The sequence below is a fragment of the Amphiura filiformis genome, chromosome 16 (genome assembly GCF_039555335.1).
Source record: "Amphiura filiformis chromosome 16, Afil_fr2py, whole genome shotgun sequence".
NCBI classification, from domain to species: Eukaryota; Metazoa; Echinodermata; class Ophiuroidea; order Amphilepidida; family Amphiuridae; genus Amphiura; species Amphiura filiformis.
Window position 1 is genome coordinate 58,813,556 of NC_092643.1, and position 16,061 is coordinate 58,829,616.

Sequence of the window (16,061 nt, forward strand, 5' to 3'; positions counted from 1 at the left end):
TACGGTAGGTTATTGTTGCTATGTTAGGGTGATTACTCTATCGTTATGTCTTCATTACCGTCCAATAAAGACGAGTTAATCAGATATTCATACGGTGGGGATTGGTAGGGACCGCCTGACATTTTAGTAATAAAGTTAGCCAGTCCTTACTTTACCACTAACGTTAGCGACCAGCCTCCGTGCTCAGGTTTGCTTACTGGGCTTGAGTCGCGTGTTGGGGGGGTAGTGCCCCCTCCCTTTTCTCCTCGCTTCGCCTCGGCCCTGTCGGGCTTGCCCTTCCCTGGTGACGGAGCGGGACCCACACCCGCTCTGTTTCACCCACAGGGAGTGCTCACGATCTTCTAGATGTCTTTCTTTTGCTTAGGACTCTCCGAGTTCCAGCTTGACGATTTGGATAGGCTCCGTCATCGCCATAAGACGAAGAAGAAATCTACCAAGGGCACTGGTAAGGTCGACACGGTGGATTCTGCTGTGACAGCCCCTATGGGTCATGGCAGGTCTGCTTAAGGGGCTCCGGTCCCCGGACAAGCAGGCGGTTCTTCGGGACTGCTAGCGCGTCCAAAGGCTCAGCAGCCAGCGAAAGCACTGACTATACGTCGGAGCAAAGTAGCAGGCAACAGAGCGGTAACCACCAGCGAAAACCCTAGCGGGTTTTGCAGCAGGAGGATACCAGTCGACACGGTAGATTCTGCTGTGACAGCCCCTATGGGTCATGGCAGGTCTGCTTAAGGGGGCTCCGGTCCCCGGACAAGCCGGCGGTCCCCTCGGTCTCTGCTCGCGCGCTACAAGGCGCTCTAGCCAGCGTGTGCACTGACTATACGTCGGAGCAAAGTAGCAGGCAGCAGAGCGGTAACCACCAGCGACAACCCTAGCGGGTTTGTAGCAGGAGGATACCAGTCCTCTAGCGAAAATCCTCACGGGTTTTTAGCAGGAGGACACCCGCCTGTTGCAGGCATATCTACAGGCTCAAACAGCCACAGTAGTAGCCAGCGACGGGCAGCATGCAAGGGTACCCGGGCTTGCCTGGGTTGAACCCTAGCATGCATGGGTTCAGCAGAGACGATACCGCTGCTAACGCTGTGGGTGTAGTCTTAGCAGAACCAACTGGGGTTGTCACACGGCAGCGTTCCATGGCGGGACCGCCGAGTGATACCCTGGGCCCTAGAATAGCTGCTGGCTGTCCACAAGGACTGGCTGGCGATTATTCAGGGGTTGGGCTCGCAGTCTCTCACGGGACAGCGACCCAGGTGCATTCGGTGGCAGCTACAAAGACGAAGCCACGGCTTGACTTCAGTGGTAGCCGCTATGCACCCGCCCATAGCTGCCGTGAGTGGTCCGCCACACACAGCGACCTTGGGCGAAGCTCTAGAGGGTACAGTAAGTAGCTTGAACAGCCTAGCTGATCAACAACCCACTTATGTCCTCGAGAGCCAGCGGAGCGTGGGTGATCCATTACCGTCAATGGGTCAATTACCCTCTCTTGATCGATCACTGTCAAATCAACAGGGCATAGCTCCATTGATTGACGCTGCCTATTCAGGTGGCGAGGTGATTGATCGGGGTATGCACGCTCAGCTACCCGTGGTACTAGGCAAGCTCCCTCTAGCCAAGGGACAGCGGTATAGCGGGTACCCATACACACGGCTTGATCCCCTTGCGGGGAACGCAGTGAGGCATGGGTACAGTGGTACACAGCCGGGAGCCCTCACGGGCACCTACGCTAGTACCGCGCCGGTACCACGCCAGCACACAGCTTGACCCCCGAAACCGGGAACGCAGTGTGGCGAGGGTACAGCGGTCCACAGTTGGGAACCCTCACGGGTACCCACGCTGATACCGCACCGGTACCGCAGCACCGCTTTAGTCGCCACAGTCTCTGTGGCAACAAGGGGAGGCGGTGCTGGTACTGCAGTACCATGGGGTTACCCTGGTGGCGGATCCTTTCAGGGTCAGCTGCCGGCTGGGTATGCCCCGCGGTACCCGCCGCAGGGCGTTTCTTCCACGGCCTAGCACCCGTGGCAAGTGTCGCCTAGCGATGGCCACGCAGTACCAACATCAGCTGTTGACCAGGCCAGCCGGCATGGAGCTAACCCAGATCTTGATCAGGGTAGGCCCCGTGCTGCTAGCGCTAGGACGACGGCTGAGAGAGCATGCGCACCCAGTGGTGCCATGGCGGATACCTCAGGGTCTTGCGGAGTACTCCCTCTTCTGCTGGCAGGTAGTCGGCGAGCCACACAGTGGTTATGCCTTCTTACCCGCTTTCAGATGCCCGTCCTCAGTTACCGTCATCATCGGAGCATGATACGGATACTGTGGGCGAGGAAAGGAGTCGGAAGCTGAGTCCGTAGTGACATCACTACAGTCTCCTCCCCCGCTGCCCCGCGAGGGGAGCAACAGCACTGATCTTCCTCCGGACACCCCCTAAGGGGGAGTCCATGGAGGAGGACCAGGGGATCCTTTCAGTAGGATGCTCAGCTGCTGCTTCCTCACTGGGGACGCCTGCACTCTCATTCCCGGCAAACCTCACGGGTAGATATCGTAGGGCTGTCGAGCTCAGGAGAGCTATGACGCCGCGTGCTTGCACGCTTCCTCTGCGTGTAACGCGGGAGGACCACGGGACCTACCTGAGGGGATCCGAGAGGGACCCAGATGTCGTCAAGCGTATCACGCTCAGACAACATCTGAGCTCTTCCGCGAGGTGAGCCTATTAGCGGTGCTAACAGCTAGCCTCAACGAGAGCTCCATGGGCCTAGCCCATAGGGTGTCCACTCAGCGCCGGGGGGAGGGGCCTGCCACTCCAATCGCTCAACGCGATGGAAAGACAGGGTCCTTTTTCTCTTTGGATGCTTCTGCGCTACGGTGGAGGACCGTGCAAATAAGCTACCAACGGGAGCACTCTGAAGAGGTCGGAAACTGCCCTTACCATGGGTAGGAGCTCCGACTTCAGCAGGCCGTGCACCACCAACAGTACCCGAGCCCACTACCTCTGCAGCACCCATTTCTGGGAGGCGCAAGGGTAGCACAGGATCAGCTGGCAAGCCCCGAAGAAGAGCAAGCGCTCTTCCAAGGGAAGCTAGGCAGAGCATTCCTGGGGGCTCAGCGGTTTTTCCACAGGGGATCTCCCAGTGGGCGACCGCTTATGGCTTTCACCCAGAGGTGGGAAACCATCTCTGAGCGCCTGGGTATGGTCAGTGGTGTGAGTGGGGGTTACAGACTGGCAACCCAGTTTCCCCACATTCGTCTGCTCATTTCAGGGGTCCACAGTAGTACCGTCAGAAGGACCCCAGCGTCGGGCACTACTGACAGGGATCACACAGCTTCTCACAAGCGGGCGATTGTCCCGGTCTACCCCCGTTCTACGGGTGATCTTGGAGCCATTGGCTCCAAGGAAGACCGGCGACGGGAGCCCCATCCGGAACCGCAGGCTGTTGAACACGTTCTTCAGGCCCAAAAGGTTCATCATGGGGACTCTCGCCTCGGTGCTAGCCTGCCCCATCAGGGGCATGGGAACAGCATCGCTAGATCTCTCGGACGCCTATCTGCATATGCCAATCGCCTCTCAAGATCGGAGGCATCTGCGCTTCTAGGTACAGGATCAAAATTACCAGTTTTGATACCGCCATCCGCCTGTCCATCTCTCCCAGGGTGTTTAACACTCTTGGTCAGAGCGGTGGCAGCGCACCTGAAGCACAGGGTGTCAACATCAGTTGCTACCTGGACGTTTGGCTCATATACGGACGCACTCCACTGAAGACTACGGGTCTCATGGGGTTGGTAGTCCGTAGGGTGCGGGACCCTGGATTTTTTTCAGCTCAAAAAAGTCCAGCGTAGTCCCGACGCAGACACCACTATTTGTAGGGGCCCGGATCACCCTCACGGAGGGGTTCGCGGTGCTCTCACCCGAGCGGGTGACGAACATGGTGCGGTGTGCCTGACTCTTGGCCGAGTCTCGGGCAAAACCCGCTGTGGCATGGATGAAGGTGGTAGGCCTAATGGCCAGTATGGTAGACCTCGTACTGTACTGCCGGTTCTACGTTAGGCTTACCCAACTACACCTTCTAGCCTGCTTGTAGGCCCAGTCGTCACCCAACATCCCTCGCGGTTCCGTTGTCGGAGATCGCGCGAGAGGAACTCTGGTGGTGGACCCATCAGCCCAATTTGACCCAGGGTGTCAGGTTTCCTGCACCCCCGGTATGTCACGTAGTGACAACCATAGCGCCAAAACGGGGCTGGGGGTCCACATCCACGGAGACTCCGTCTCGGGCCTATGGGGCCATAGAGACAGAGTTTCACATCAACCTCCCTCGCCACGAGGAGGTGATCGTGGAATCACATACCGTTGTCCTGACGGATAGCACAACCGTGGTAGCCTACCCCAACAGACAAGGGGACTCCGGGCCACCACGATTGAGCCTGCATGCACGACACCTGATAGGGTGGTGCAAGTTCAGGCAGATTACGATGAGAGCGATACACATCGCGGGCGTCACCAGCATCCTCGCGCACAATCTGTCACGAGGAAGGGTGTCGGGACCAGCAGAATGGTCCCTTGTTCGCAGGTCGCTCAGACGATCTTCAAGGGATGTACCACCCTCGAAAGATCTGTTCGCATCTCATCGCATAATCATCCACTGCCGTGTACTGCTCAAGGGTCGCGGACCCCAAGCATTCACCGTGGACGCTCTGTCCATAGACTGGGGAGGATGACAGCTTATGCAGTCCCTCCGATCTCACTACTCATGAGGGTGGTGGCCAAGATCGGGTGGGAAGACTGCATTGTCATTCTGCTAGCGGCAAGGCCGCTGGCACTCCCAGGTACCAGATCTACTCCGGATGCCCGGAGCGGAGGTACCCAGTCTATCACTAGAGCACCTGCAGTTAGCTGCATGGCCCTTACCAGGGAACACGCAGCGGAGGGATACTTTTCATCAGAAGCTGTTTTTCTCATCGCCGGGCTAGACGGAAGTCTACCCTCCGCACGTATAGCCAGAGTCTGGCTCCATACTACGCTTGGTGCAATGAGACAAATAGCTCTCCCGCTAGAGCCTCTGTGCTGCTAGTTCCGGAGTTTCTGACAGAAAAGTTCCAAGCAAGACTTCAGCGGGCCACTGGGGCCAGCTATAAGTCAGCTGTCCTCTCCATTCACCGAGGTTTCGAGACGGTCGACTATCATAGCCGATGGTTACCTTATTAGTCTACGCCCCGACGGTATGTTCAACGAGTGTCTACCAAAAGGAAAGTGATCCTCCTAAGGGATCCCAACACAGTCTTAGATTACCTTAAGGGTCACCCTTTTGACCTTCCGTCAAAAGCGACGCTTAAATACGTAACTCTCAAGATGGCTTTCCGGTTTGGCGTTGGCTTCGGGACGGCGGTGCTGAGTTGCACACGGTCTCGAGGTTAGCTTCCGTGTTCACAAACACTGGAGCGACACTGTTTCGGGCGCTCTGTTCTCGTGACTACGAACGGCGCGGTGCATACCGACATTCGTCCCTCTCCAATCCCCAGGGTTGGGCAAGGTTCGGCTGAAGCCAAAGATAGGCTGGGGTGTCCGATAAGGCGCTGCAGCACTATTTCTTCCGAACACAAGCCTTGCGAGGGACTCACGACCGCATTCATCACCCTTACAGAGCCTTTCGGTCCAGCCGCTGTCGCAATGGCTGGTCCAGGTGTTGGTGGGGTCCGGGGATCGCGAAGGTTTCGCGTCCCACCACCCACTCGACACGAGCTATCTCATCATCTTGGGTATACCGTTCGGTTGTCCCTTGAGGAGATCTAGTAGGCGGTGTCCCGAAGCCACCTTCGCCCTTCTCACGATACTTCCGCTTACGTTAGTAATCAGAGACGGGCGGGAGGTTTACCGGGACATTGTTCGGCGATCATAATACGGTGGTGTACGGGTACCAGGTTTTCAGACTATACAGAATACTCAGCATGGTAGGAACCAGTGTCGCTATTCTTAACCACCAAACTTATTAAGTAAGGAGGTTTATGTCTGTGATCGCGTGGTCTTTTTGTTTCCCGACCGCTGGGGAAAATATTTTCTGACCTCGCGAAAACCATCGTTACCGCCCCGATCCCTGATCAGATGCTGACCAATCTTGTACCTCCATCCGTCGGTTACTTGCTAGATCGATCTTTCAGATGTTGATGCAAGAAGTATCTTAATCAACATCGAAACGGTAAGATCGACCGGTGTACTGAGTCTAGTCCCAAACAAAAATGTTTGGTAGACTCATAACCGTGCGATCTTACCTTTCCGATGTTGATTATCCCGACCCCGCCACCCCTACAAGTTTGGTCCGGTAGGGGATCCCAAGTCGGATAAGGGCGATCATATGGTGTGACGTCACCTTTTGGGTGAGTCCACCGGGGATCGGGGTTTTTGTTATTTATTCATTTATGTGGGACAAAATGACTATTGGTTTTTTCCGCATCTCGGGATCGATGCAAGAAGTATCTTAATCAACATCGGAAAGGTAAGATCGCTTTCGGTTATGAGTCTACCAAACATTTTGTTTGGGACTAATTTCTGTTTTATCTTGTTGCACCTCGGAATAGGATTTTCCTAGATAGATGGCACTTTTTAAAAACTTGTTAATATTAATAATAATTACTCTGCAATATATATATTTAAGTTTGGTACCGGTACATATGCAGCCTAATATGTTCTGTGAGTAAGTGAATGCGGATAACCAGATGATGATGTCACGTGCAGAGCCTGTGACGTCATCCAGAAACGTACCATGAGTCAATCAATAGGGGGAAGGACGGGGGGTATCAAGCCTGATTGAGGGGGTCCGATCGTTTATCGGCAATTTTCATTGGGATATTTCAAAATTTTCACTTTGTTCCCCACAGGCCCCCTATGATACTCTGCCACTGACGTCATCTGCACATTGCATCCACAATCAACATCATCATTAGGCAAAAAAAAAAAATTGTTGTGTTGCCCTCAACCGCCCGACCCTAAAAATCCTGAAAAATCAGGGTTGCAATTGGTTGGTTGTTTTTTTTTGGAATGATGATTTTTATAGATTTGGTCAAAAATCATTGTTTTTCACTTGAAATTAATATTTTATTGAAAGACTAGTCTTTAATTGATGTCTAACAGGTATCCAGAAGTCAAAATTGGCAAATGTTCCCTAATTGAAGAAGCATTATTTAATATTTGAGGGGATTTTTAAAAACTGAAGGTTTAAAAAAAAAAAATCCGACCGTCCTACCCAACTTTCCCATTTTCCCACTTGAGGGCAACACAACAGTTTTTTTTTTTTTTGCCTTATTTCAAGGAATGTGTATGTCTTTCGCTTAATAATAATTATATGTTTGTGATTGGTTTCAGGTGGAACAGATCCTCGACAAGAGGAAAACTCGAGGTCGTCTTGAATACAAAGTGAGGTGGAAGAATTATGGCAGCGATGATGACACGTGGGAACCAGTGGAGAACCTCAGGGACGCCATGGATGAGGTGGACAGCTATAATGAACAATTGCTGCGCAAACAGGGTCTGATACAACCGATCAGAATCAAGATCAAATCATCAAAGAACAAACGATACAGTGGGACCTTGTTAACATTGAAAAATCCGATTAGTCCAAAATTGTTGAAATCACCTGTTAGTCCAAAACTGTTAGAATCAACTAGTTCCATGATGAAGAGCAAAAGGAGTAAAGATGATTTGAAAAATGCTCGTCGACATAGAATAAGCACAGAAAAGAGAATAAACACAGACCAAAAATTGGTCGCGCTTGCACGGCAGTTGTCGTATGACGACTACATGCATAAATACAAGACGAAAAGTTCAACGTCAGCACTCCGGCAACATCCGTCGATATCACAATGGAATCAGATGTCGCCAAATAGCAGATGTAGACTTATGGCATCACCAAATTCATCACCAAGGTCAACAAGCAGTGATGGTTTTGTGAAAACCAAGAAAAAGTACAAGCATAAGCATAAGCATGCCAATATGAAAAGAAAACGGCTCCCCGATTCTCCAGATTTATCAGATAACGATTCGGAAGAAACTGTTATGTATCCGTTGAAATCGGGTACCTCATCATCGGGAACAAGGACTACTTTGGGTAATGGTTCCAAGAATGTCACCCCTTGTAAGAAAATGAGGAGATCATTTTCGATGGGTGTCAATCCGAGGGATGGTGTCATCACTGATGAGGATGGGATTGTGTCATTTCCGAAAAAGAGGAACAATAGTTTGAGTGTGGAGGGTACTAGTGGTGGAGGTAGGTATCATGACAAGGGCATTTTATGGCTCAGCGGCAGAGAGACCTAACTGCAATAGATGCTGTATATTTTTGCCTTTGATATGCGCAGGTCACCATACACCCTCAAGCACAATGCATACTCATCTACACATGGCAGCTACACATGGCAGCTATTGCACTTACCCACTTCTGGTACTGAGCAGTCAATATATATGTTGTGATAAATGAAATATATTTTTGCTTCTAATAGCCAAACCACAAGAGTAATTTTTTTTTAAAGTGAAAATTTGGAATAATGATTGTTTTGGTGATAGGCATCAATGTAAGGCAGGGGCAGCTCTCCCTGTAATACTTGCAGGTCCTTGAAGGGGTTCATAGGCTCTTTACTACATACAAAGTTCAAATTTAGGGGTCCAAGTGGGGGACCTGGATAGTGCCCAGGTAAACATCCACCTTTTAAACTATTGTCATTGACGTCCACAAAAAATTAAAATGTATGAATTGCTAGACATTTAAAAAAAAATTCCCATCTAACCTGAAGGAAACATTAAATAAAATAAAGAATCTGGTGTTTGGCGTGTTTTTGAAGTGTCTTGAAATTTCATGTGTATTTAATATATAACTATTTTAATCAAACTTGCAATAACACCCACAGAAGGTGAACTCGGCCTGACCACACCCCAGAGCACACCGCCCAGCACACCCAATGGTAGCCAGGGTCACTTGGAACATGCATCGCACAAGGTTCCGTCTATCATGACACCCATCATGAGGCTCAAGAAGTTGACTCCCTCATCGGCAAAGGTGGTCTCTCAAACAGGGCCCATGATCAAGGCCAAGGCGTTCTACTCGCCACCAACGAAGATATTACCCGAGAGGACGGCAGGATCTGTTGCTAGGAGGCGGTTATCACAGCTAAGCATGAGCAGTGAGGATGAAGATGAGCCTGATAGGTACGTAAAGTTAATACTTGATTTCTTCCATGGTCAGTGTACACGCTGGTGATCGGCTACACAAAGGGTATGTAGGGTTATGCAGTAAAGCCAGTTCATGGGTTTGTATGATACATTGCAGTGTGTGAAAGCCAGTGCATCACTTAATGACATGTTTTTCAAATCTTTGATTTGCAGGAGGTTCAGCATGAGAGTTACCGAGAACATCTTCAAGTATAAAGAAGTAGTAGTGAAGAAAAGTCATGGCTACACCCAAGTGTGGATCTTCACAAATTCACCCTCTAGGAATTATGTTGGTGTTAAGGTACGGTGGTTCTGTATTAAAAGTTACTATACAGTGTGTCAAGTTGAGAGACACGCCATGTTGGATTTTGCAGTGGAGGATTTGAATCGCATGTGCTAACCTGATCCATCAGCGATTTGCCCGTACGCTGGCGACGCAAATGTGGAAACGCACCGATTCGAATCTGCTAGTGCAAAATTTGATATGGCGTTACTCCCAACTTGAGACGAGACACACTATATGTGACCCATCCCATCGAAACAGACCAACTTGCAGCAGAAATGAAAATGGAGATTTAAACACTAGGATAAACTGCTGCTTTTTAGCTTGAAAATTACACCTTACTTGTTGAAATCAGATACAGTAAAAATGTTTTATGAGGCAAACCAAGCTCAGAATTCTTTTTATTTTATTTTTATTTTTTCATCTTCTTTCATTGTTATCTGCCAACGAAGCTAGCCGCGAAGTGGTCGGTTTGATGTGATGGATCACATATGCCTATTAAATTTGTGTTAGTAATATGATCTTGATGAAGTGCCTTTTAAATTAATGTGGTGTTATTAGTATGATCTTGAGGGACCAGTATGTAATGCCAAGGAGCAAAGACAACAAAAGCAGGAAATTGGTTGTTGCAAGTATTTATGCAACATGACATGTTGTAACCAATCACTAGGCTTAGAGAAAAAACGCAATTTTTTGACCAAAAATGCGAGATGGCAACTGCAAAATGCGAGAAAAAGCGTAGATTTATGCCCCAAATTGGCGAAAATCAAAAAATTAATTAATTAATTAAATAAATAAAATACTGCCCTCTATTTCTGAATTTAACCATTGCATTGCTTGAGCAGAACTGACGCCGGCGAGTGACCAAAATACACAAATATTTCCTCACAAATCAGCTTAAAAGGTCAATATACTGAATGATTTGTGTAGTAAATAAAGAATATCACTTGCAATGTTGCTTGGATTTGCCAGAAAATGGATAGTTTTTGCAAAATCAGGCTGGAAAATCGGGTCAAACTTTAAGCTTATCAGTTGTAATGGTTGTCGAATTCTGCAACCATGCGCCACAGAAATAGATTTTCGTGGTAGAAATGAATGTTTTGAAAGCGAGAAAAGCACTAAAAAAGCGAGATTCACGGCGTGAAATGCGAGATTGCGTTTTGTCTCTAAGCCTACCAATCGCCATCTAAATTTGATAGTAAATCAGTTTTTAGTATGAAAATAACCTTAAAAATATTAATAACCAGGGGCTTCTGGTGTTCCTCCTCAGACCCATTCAAATAAAAGGGTCAGGGCTCAAAATGAAAATATGCACAGGTGCACAGAGTGATTAGGCTCCGAATTACAGCAAATAGGTCCTGTGGCCATTTGTCAATGCCAAAAATACACAGAGGACTACTTTTTGTATAAGAGAATTTATATAAGTGCTATTTCTTTTACGTCATTGCACTGGTAGCCAGAAAATGCAATCACAATTTCATTATTTTGTTTGCTTAAGGGCTGGGGTATGAACGTTTGGACAGTATTTATTTTGGGACATTAGAGCACATCAGACATATCGAATTGCATTCTGAATACGAAGAATGTCATTCTGATATCAAATAATTTTGATTTTTTGAAATTCGCAATTTAATACACATTTTATGGCAAATCATTAAAATTGATATTTTGATATTTAATAGTACTTGAAGAAAACTTTATAATTCTGATGATTTATACTTAAAGTGTATGTAGGTGGGATGAAAAGCCGACGATCAATTGAAAATGTTGACCTTTCGTATTGAAGATATGGATTTTTTTTTCCCAAAACACCAAAAAAATTAAGTCTTTTAAATTAAAATTATATCTTCAATATGAAAGGTCAAAATTTTCAATTGACCGTCGGCTTTTCCTCCCTGCTACATACACTTTAAGAATATGTCATTAGATTTATATAATTTACTTCGAGGACTGTAATATATCAAAAATTTGAAAAATATCAAATTTGTATAATTTGTCATAAAATTTGTATTATATTGTGATTTTCAAAAATGAAAATTATTTGATATCAGAAAGACATGCTTCATTATTCAGAATGCAATTCGATAGGTCTGAGGTGCTCTCATGTCCCACAAAAAATACTGTCAAAATAATAAACGCTCATTCTAGATCCCTTAAATATAGAAATATATCAATATTAAATGTTTCTTTTCCCCCGTTATTATTATTAGGCTCTTCAGGAACTAACCAGTGTGCTGGAAAATGCTGCAAAAGATGAGACCAAAGCTGTAGTATTGTGTGGCTCGGGGAGTAGCTTCTGTTCAGGGTTGGACCTGTGTCTTCTTGCATCGCAGTCGTATGATGAGAGGAAAAAGACGTCAAAGGCTCTGTCTGATGCTGTCAGGTGGGTGAATAATTCACTGACTACAGGGGGAGCAACTTGATCTTCTTTTTGCTTTTAAAAATTAATTAATTGCACAGCTGGGAACAATAAAAAAATTGTCGGGATTCGGGAAGATATGCCAAATTATTATGTTTTGGATTGTTGTCAGGAATAAGCTTCACAAGTTACCCATTTATTTTAATAAGCCTCAAACTAGCCATAAGGTATAGGCAAACATGATGCATGCTGGGAATGAAAAGTGCTCAAAAGTTATCGAATTCATCACCCGCGACAGCCAATTTGAGCCCTTGTCATTCCCAGCATGCATCACTTCTGCGTATCAATTGCTATCAGTAATATACCTTACCAAAAGATATAGGAGCCTGGGTATTAAAAGATATTTGATACTAGGAGGATGCTGCTTTTTAAATTTTGATGCAAGAAATTATGTCATAGATAACATAAATAAACTGAGCTCAAAAAGAAACTGATAATTTTTCACAAGGTCATATCTTGAAATCCTGTCCATCAAATTGAACCAAAATTACACACAGATATACTTCAATACTCTACTCTTAACAAATGTCAGTAACCAAGCAGTTATCCAACTGACACAACAGTAAAATGCACTGACATGGGACAGCTTCCTGGACCACATTCACAGCCCAGCCCTGTTTCATGAAAAAGTGTATGAAAAGCAGAAAGCAGCACCGCTTTTATCATCTGTGCAAGGATCTTGTGTGCATTCTCACAGATTTTTTTTTTCGTGGGTGCCAAATGTTGGGCTGTGAAAGTGAAGGAAGTCCAGGAAGCTTGTCCCATGACAGTGCATTTTGCTGTTGTGTCAGTTGGACAACTGCTTGGTTACTGACATGTGTTTTGAGTAGAGTATTAAGGTAATTCTGTGTGTAATTTTGGTTCATTTTGATTGACAGTATTTTAAGATATGACCTTGTGATTCACAAGTTGTGAAAAATTATAAGTTTCTTTTTGAGCTCAGTTTAGTAGGTTTATGCAATATTGTGACACAATTTCCTCGAACAAAATGCAAAGTTTCGGAACAAAATGCTAAATTTCAACGTCGTTTCCTCCTCAGGACATTTGTGGACACACTTATCAACTTTCCCAAGCTACTCGTAGCTGCTGTGAATGGACCGGCAATTGGTTTCGGAGCAGCTATCCTTCCATTGTGTGACATTGTGTACGCTAGTGACAAGGCCTACTTCCATCTTCCCTATAGTAGCATTGGCATGACACCAGAAGGCTGTAGCTCATTCACATATCCACACTACCTGGGCTTAGCATTGGTAAGGAAATACAGAAATGTAACTATAATAAATAACTGTAGATATTTATATAGCGCTTTATGCCGTAAACAGCCTCAAAGCGCTTTACATTTATTCCGCCGTTATTAGAATATGTCGGAACCACGCTTGCTGCCTACAAATGGCGAGGGTTCATCAGTACAACGACTGTGACTACCCCTAACAGCTTCCCATTGCACCTGGGTGGGGTGAGGCAAGCGTGACAAAGCGCCTTGCCCAAGGGCGCAACACGGTGGCGGGACGGGACTCGAACCCACGCACGCCAAGCAAGCTCTCAGATTATGAGTCCAAGGTCGAACCACTGAGCCACCGTGCCCATGTACATGTACAGCAAGACATTTTCACGGGGGAAATTATTTGTACATGTTTTCTGTAGTGCACAACATTTTTTGTGGGAATTCCTTCCAAACCTGAACACTACTCATTTTTTTATGATTTATTTATTGGTACTAACATTTTACTCAAGAATGAAATAAGCAAAAAAAAATCAAAACAAACAAAACAAAACAAAATGTAGTTTCTGTCATACAATGTAATGCATTCAAGCTGTTATTTTTGTGAATGTTTATTATTTCATAAATTTGTTCAGTATAGAAATGGTGTCAAAATTTTACAGGTACGCCCTGGTGAAAACATGTTGGCTATTCCAGTTGAAATCCATACACCCCCTATTGAAGACATGACTTTAAATCTTGTACACAGGGAGTGTGAATTTCAAATGGGTTACCTGAATGGGTGACTCCATTTGAAATCTACACCCCCTATGTGGGAGATTAAGGTTATGTATTCTATAGGTGAATTTCTACTGGTAATGAACAATTATCAGAGAGTTTCCAATATGAAATTATTATGGCGAATAGATATGGTTATTTTCGTCATGACAGAGTATAGAAAGTATATGTAGAGAGCTTTTCTGAGAAGTTTTGTTGTCAATAGTGATTATCAAATGTGAACCATGAGCATGTGATGATGATGTAATGTGTTTACTCTCTTAATTTTAGGAATATGTACATATAAATTTGGCAAAAAATATACATTGTACAATAATCATACATTGACTCATTTGTAGATGAACTTATTCAAACTTTCTAAAAAGTCAGCATCTATCTTTAGAATTGCATGATCTTATTCATATGGATGTATTTATATTTGCCTCTAGTAGGCTTAAAGTGTGGTCACATTATATAATTCTGGCTTGTGCACTGCATGGGTAAGCCATAAGGCATGTTATAAGGATGTTATTATGTAAATTGTCACTGTTGCTATGCGATAAGAATTAGTCACCGAATCTTATGAGATCAGTCAGAATGATATCCAATGGCTAATACATCTAGATGAGTGCTCTGTGTATTTGAAGGCCTAATTGCATGTCCGTTAGGCTTGGAAAATGTTTACATCCTGGGAAGGTGAGTGCAACAAAAGTGGAAATTGATGGGCGATAAATTATAAGCGCTTTTCCAATTTTGAACTGTTGCACTTGTTGGTGATTCTTAGCATCCTTACTTTAACCTATCCGAAAGGATTTTGCAAGTTGTTACCATACTTATGCAGTACTACTTGGAAATCAAAAAGCAAGAAAATACATTACACTGTGAGAGTAAACCAAAATTTGCACAAAATATTGATAATATTAAAATATTTCTTTAATAAGGGAGGCAAAATTTCCTCCAGATACCACAATTTTCTTAGGAGTTTCCAAATTTCCAGTCATTTTTCCAGGTTTTAATTGTCCACTTGGATTAATGTGTCTGACTTATCTTGCTGTTTACTGGGGTGTGATTTTTCCAGATTTTTTGTGGCCAAAATTTAAGCCTCAATTTTATTGATTTTCAGCCTGTTTTAGGGTATTTTTGACCAATTTCACGCTGTTCTTCTGGATTTTTTTACTATTTTCTGGATATTTCACAAGCTTTGAATCACACACAGTTGAGTCTGTACATATTCTTTATAAATTACATCTTTTTGCAAACCGTTTTCAGCCCTTTAATAGATGTGGTGACCAGAGTCTTAGCCAGAAATCAGAAACCACCGTCCAATCAGATACCAAAATTTGACCCTCAAATATAAAACAACTTGTATACACCCATGGAAGGGTCACTGGGGTCAAATATGTCCTGATTTGGCCTTAACATGTCACTCTGAATTAGTCTCAATTTCATATAACCTTAAAATCATCTGTTTTAGAGCTATCACATCTGTAAAATCCATGAAATCTACCCGTCTAAAATTAGATTAGCCCGTCTGTCTTAAAGACGGGTGGATGCATGGCTGGCTAAGACCTTGGTGGTGACTCCTAATGTAAACTAACTTGTGATTTATTTCTTGTTTCAGGCAAGTGAGATGTTGTATGGTGGTCGCAAGCTGACAGCTCTGGAAGCCTGCACAGCAGGTCTAGTATCTCAGGTTTTATGGCCAACGACCTTCATGCAAGAAGTCATACCTCGAGTGCAATGTATGGTGAAAGGATCATTAAAGGTAAGCATATGTTTGGTGTGTGCATGGACGTTTATGCAATAGGTTAGCTTGAGAAGTCTGTATAGCAGGTCTAGTACAAAAAATGTATCTTGAGCTTTATGGTTAACAACAGAGTAGACCATGATCCACTCGTAATAGGCATATATTAAGTTTGGTTTTTGTTACTGCGCGAGTCAATGAAATTCTAACTTACGGCCACGTAAATTCACAAAAGGGCGTATCAGTCACGTAATACGCAGTTCCAAGCTGGGTGTATACCATTCTTTATCAATCCACGATGTTATGAGTCCCGCCTATTACGAGCTGATCAGAGTATAGATATCTTGCGCTCCCACAATGCATTTTTTCCTGTACTGATTTGCTATTCAAGAATTACCTCAATAGCAAGATCTGGATGAGCTCTATTAATTGAGATATTTTTCATAACTATCG

At 45.3% G+C, this 16,061-nt stretch overlaps 1 protein-coding gene across 1 annotated transcript in view; it reads left to right on the forward strand.

The window, feature by feature from the left end:
* The window catches only part of LOC140136268 (uncharacterized), a 55,062-nt gene that overhangs the window by 28,516 nt on the left and 10,485 nt on the right, over positions 1-16,061 (forward strand). The window contains exons 2-7 of the mRNA XM_072157991.1: positions 7,346-8,246; positions 8,884-9,181; positions 9,359-9,485; positions 11,678-11,850; positions 12,926-13,136; positions 15,486-15,629. Coding sequence (XP_072014092.1) covers positions 7,346-8,246; positions 8,884-9,181; positions 9,359-9,485; positions 11,678-11,850; positions 12,926-13,136; positions 15,486-15,629 — 1,854 coding nt within the window. The remainder of the gene's footprint in view (positions 1-7,345; positions 8,247-8,883; positions 9,182-9,358; positions 9,486-11,677; positions 11,851-12,925; positions 13,137-15,485; positions 15,630-16,061) is intronic.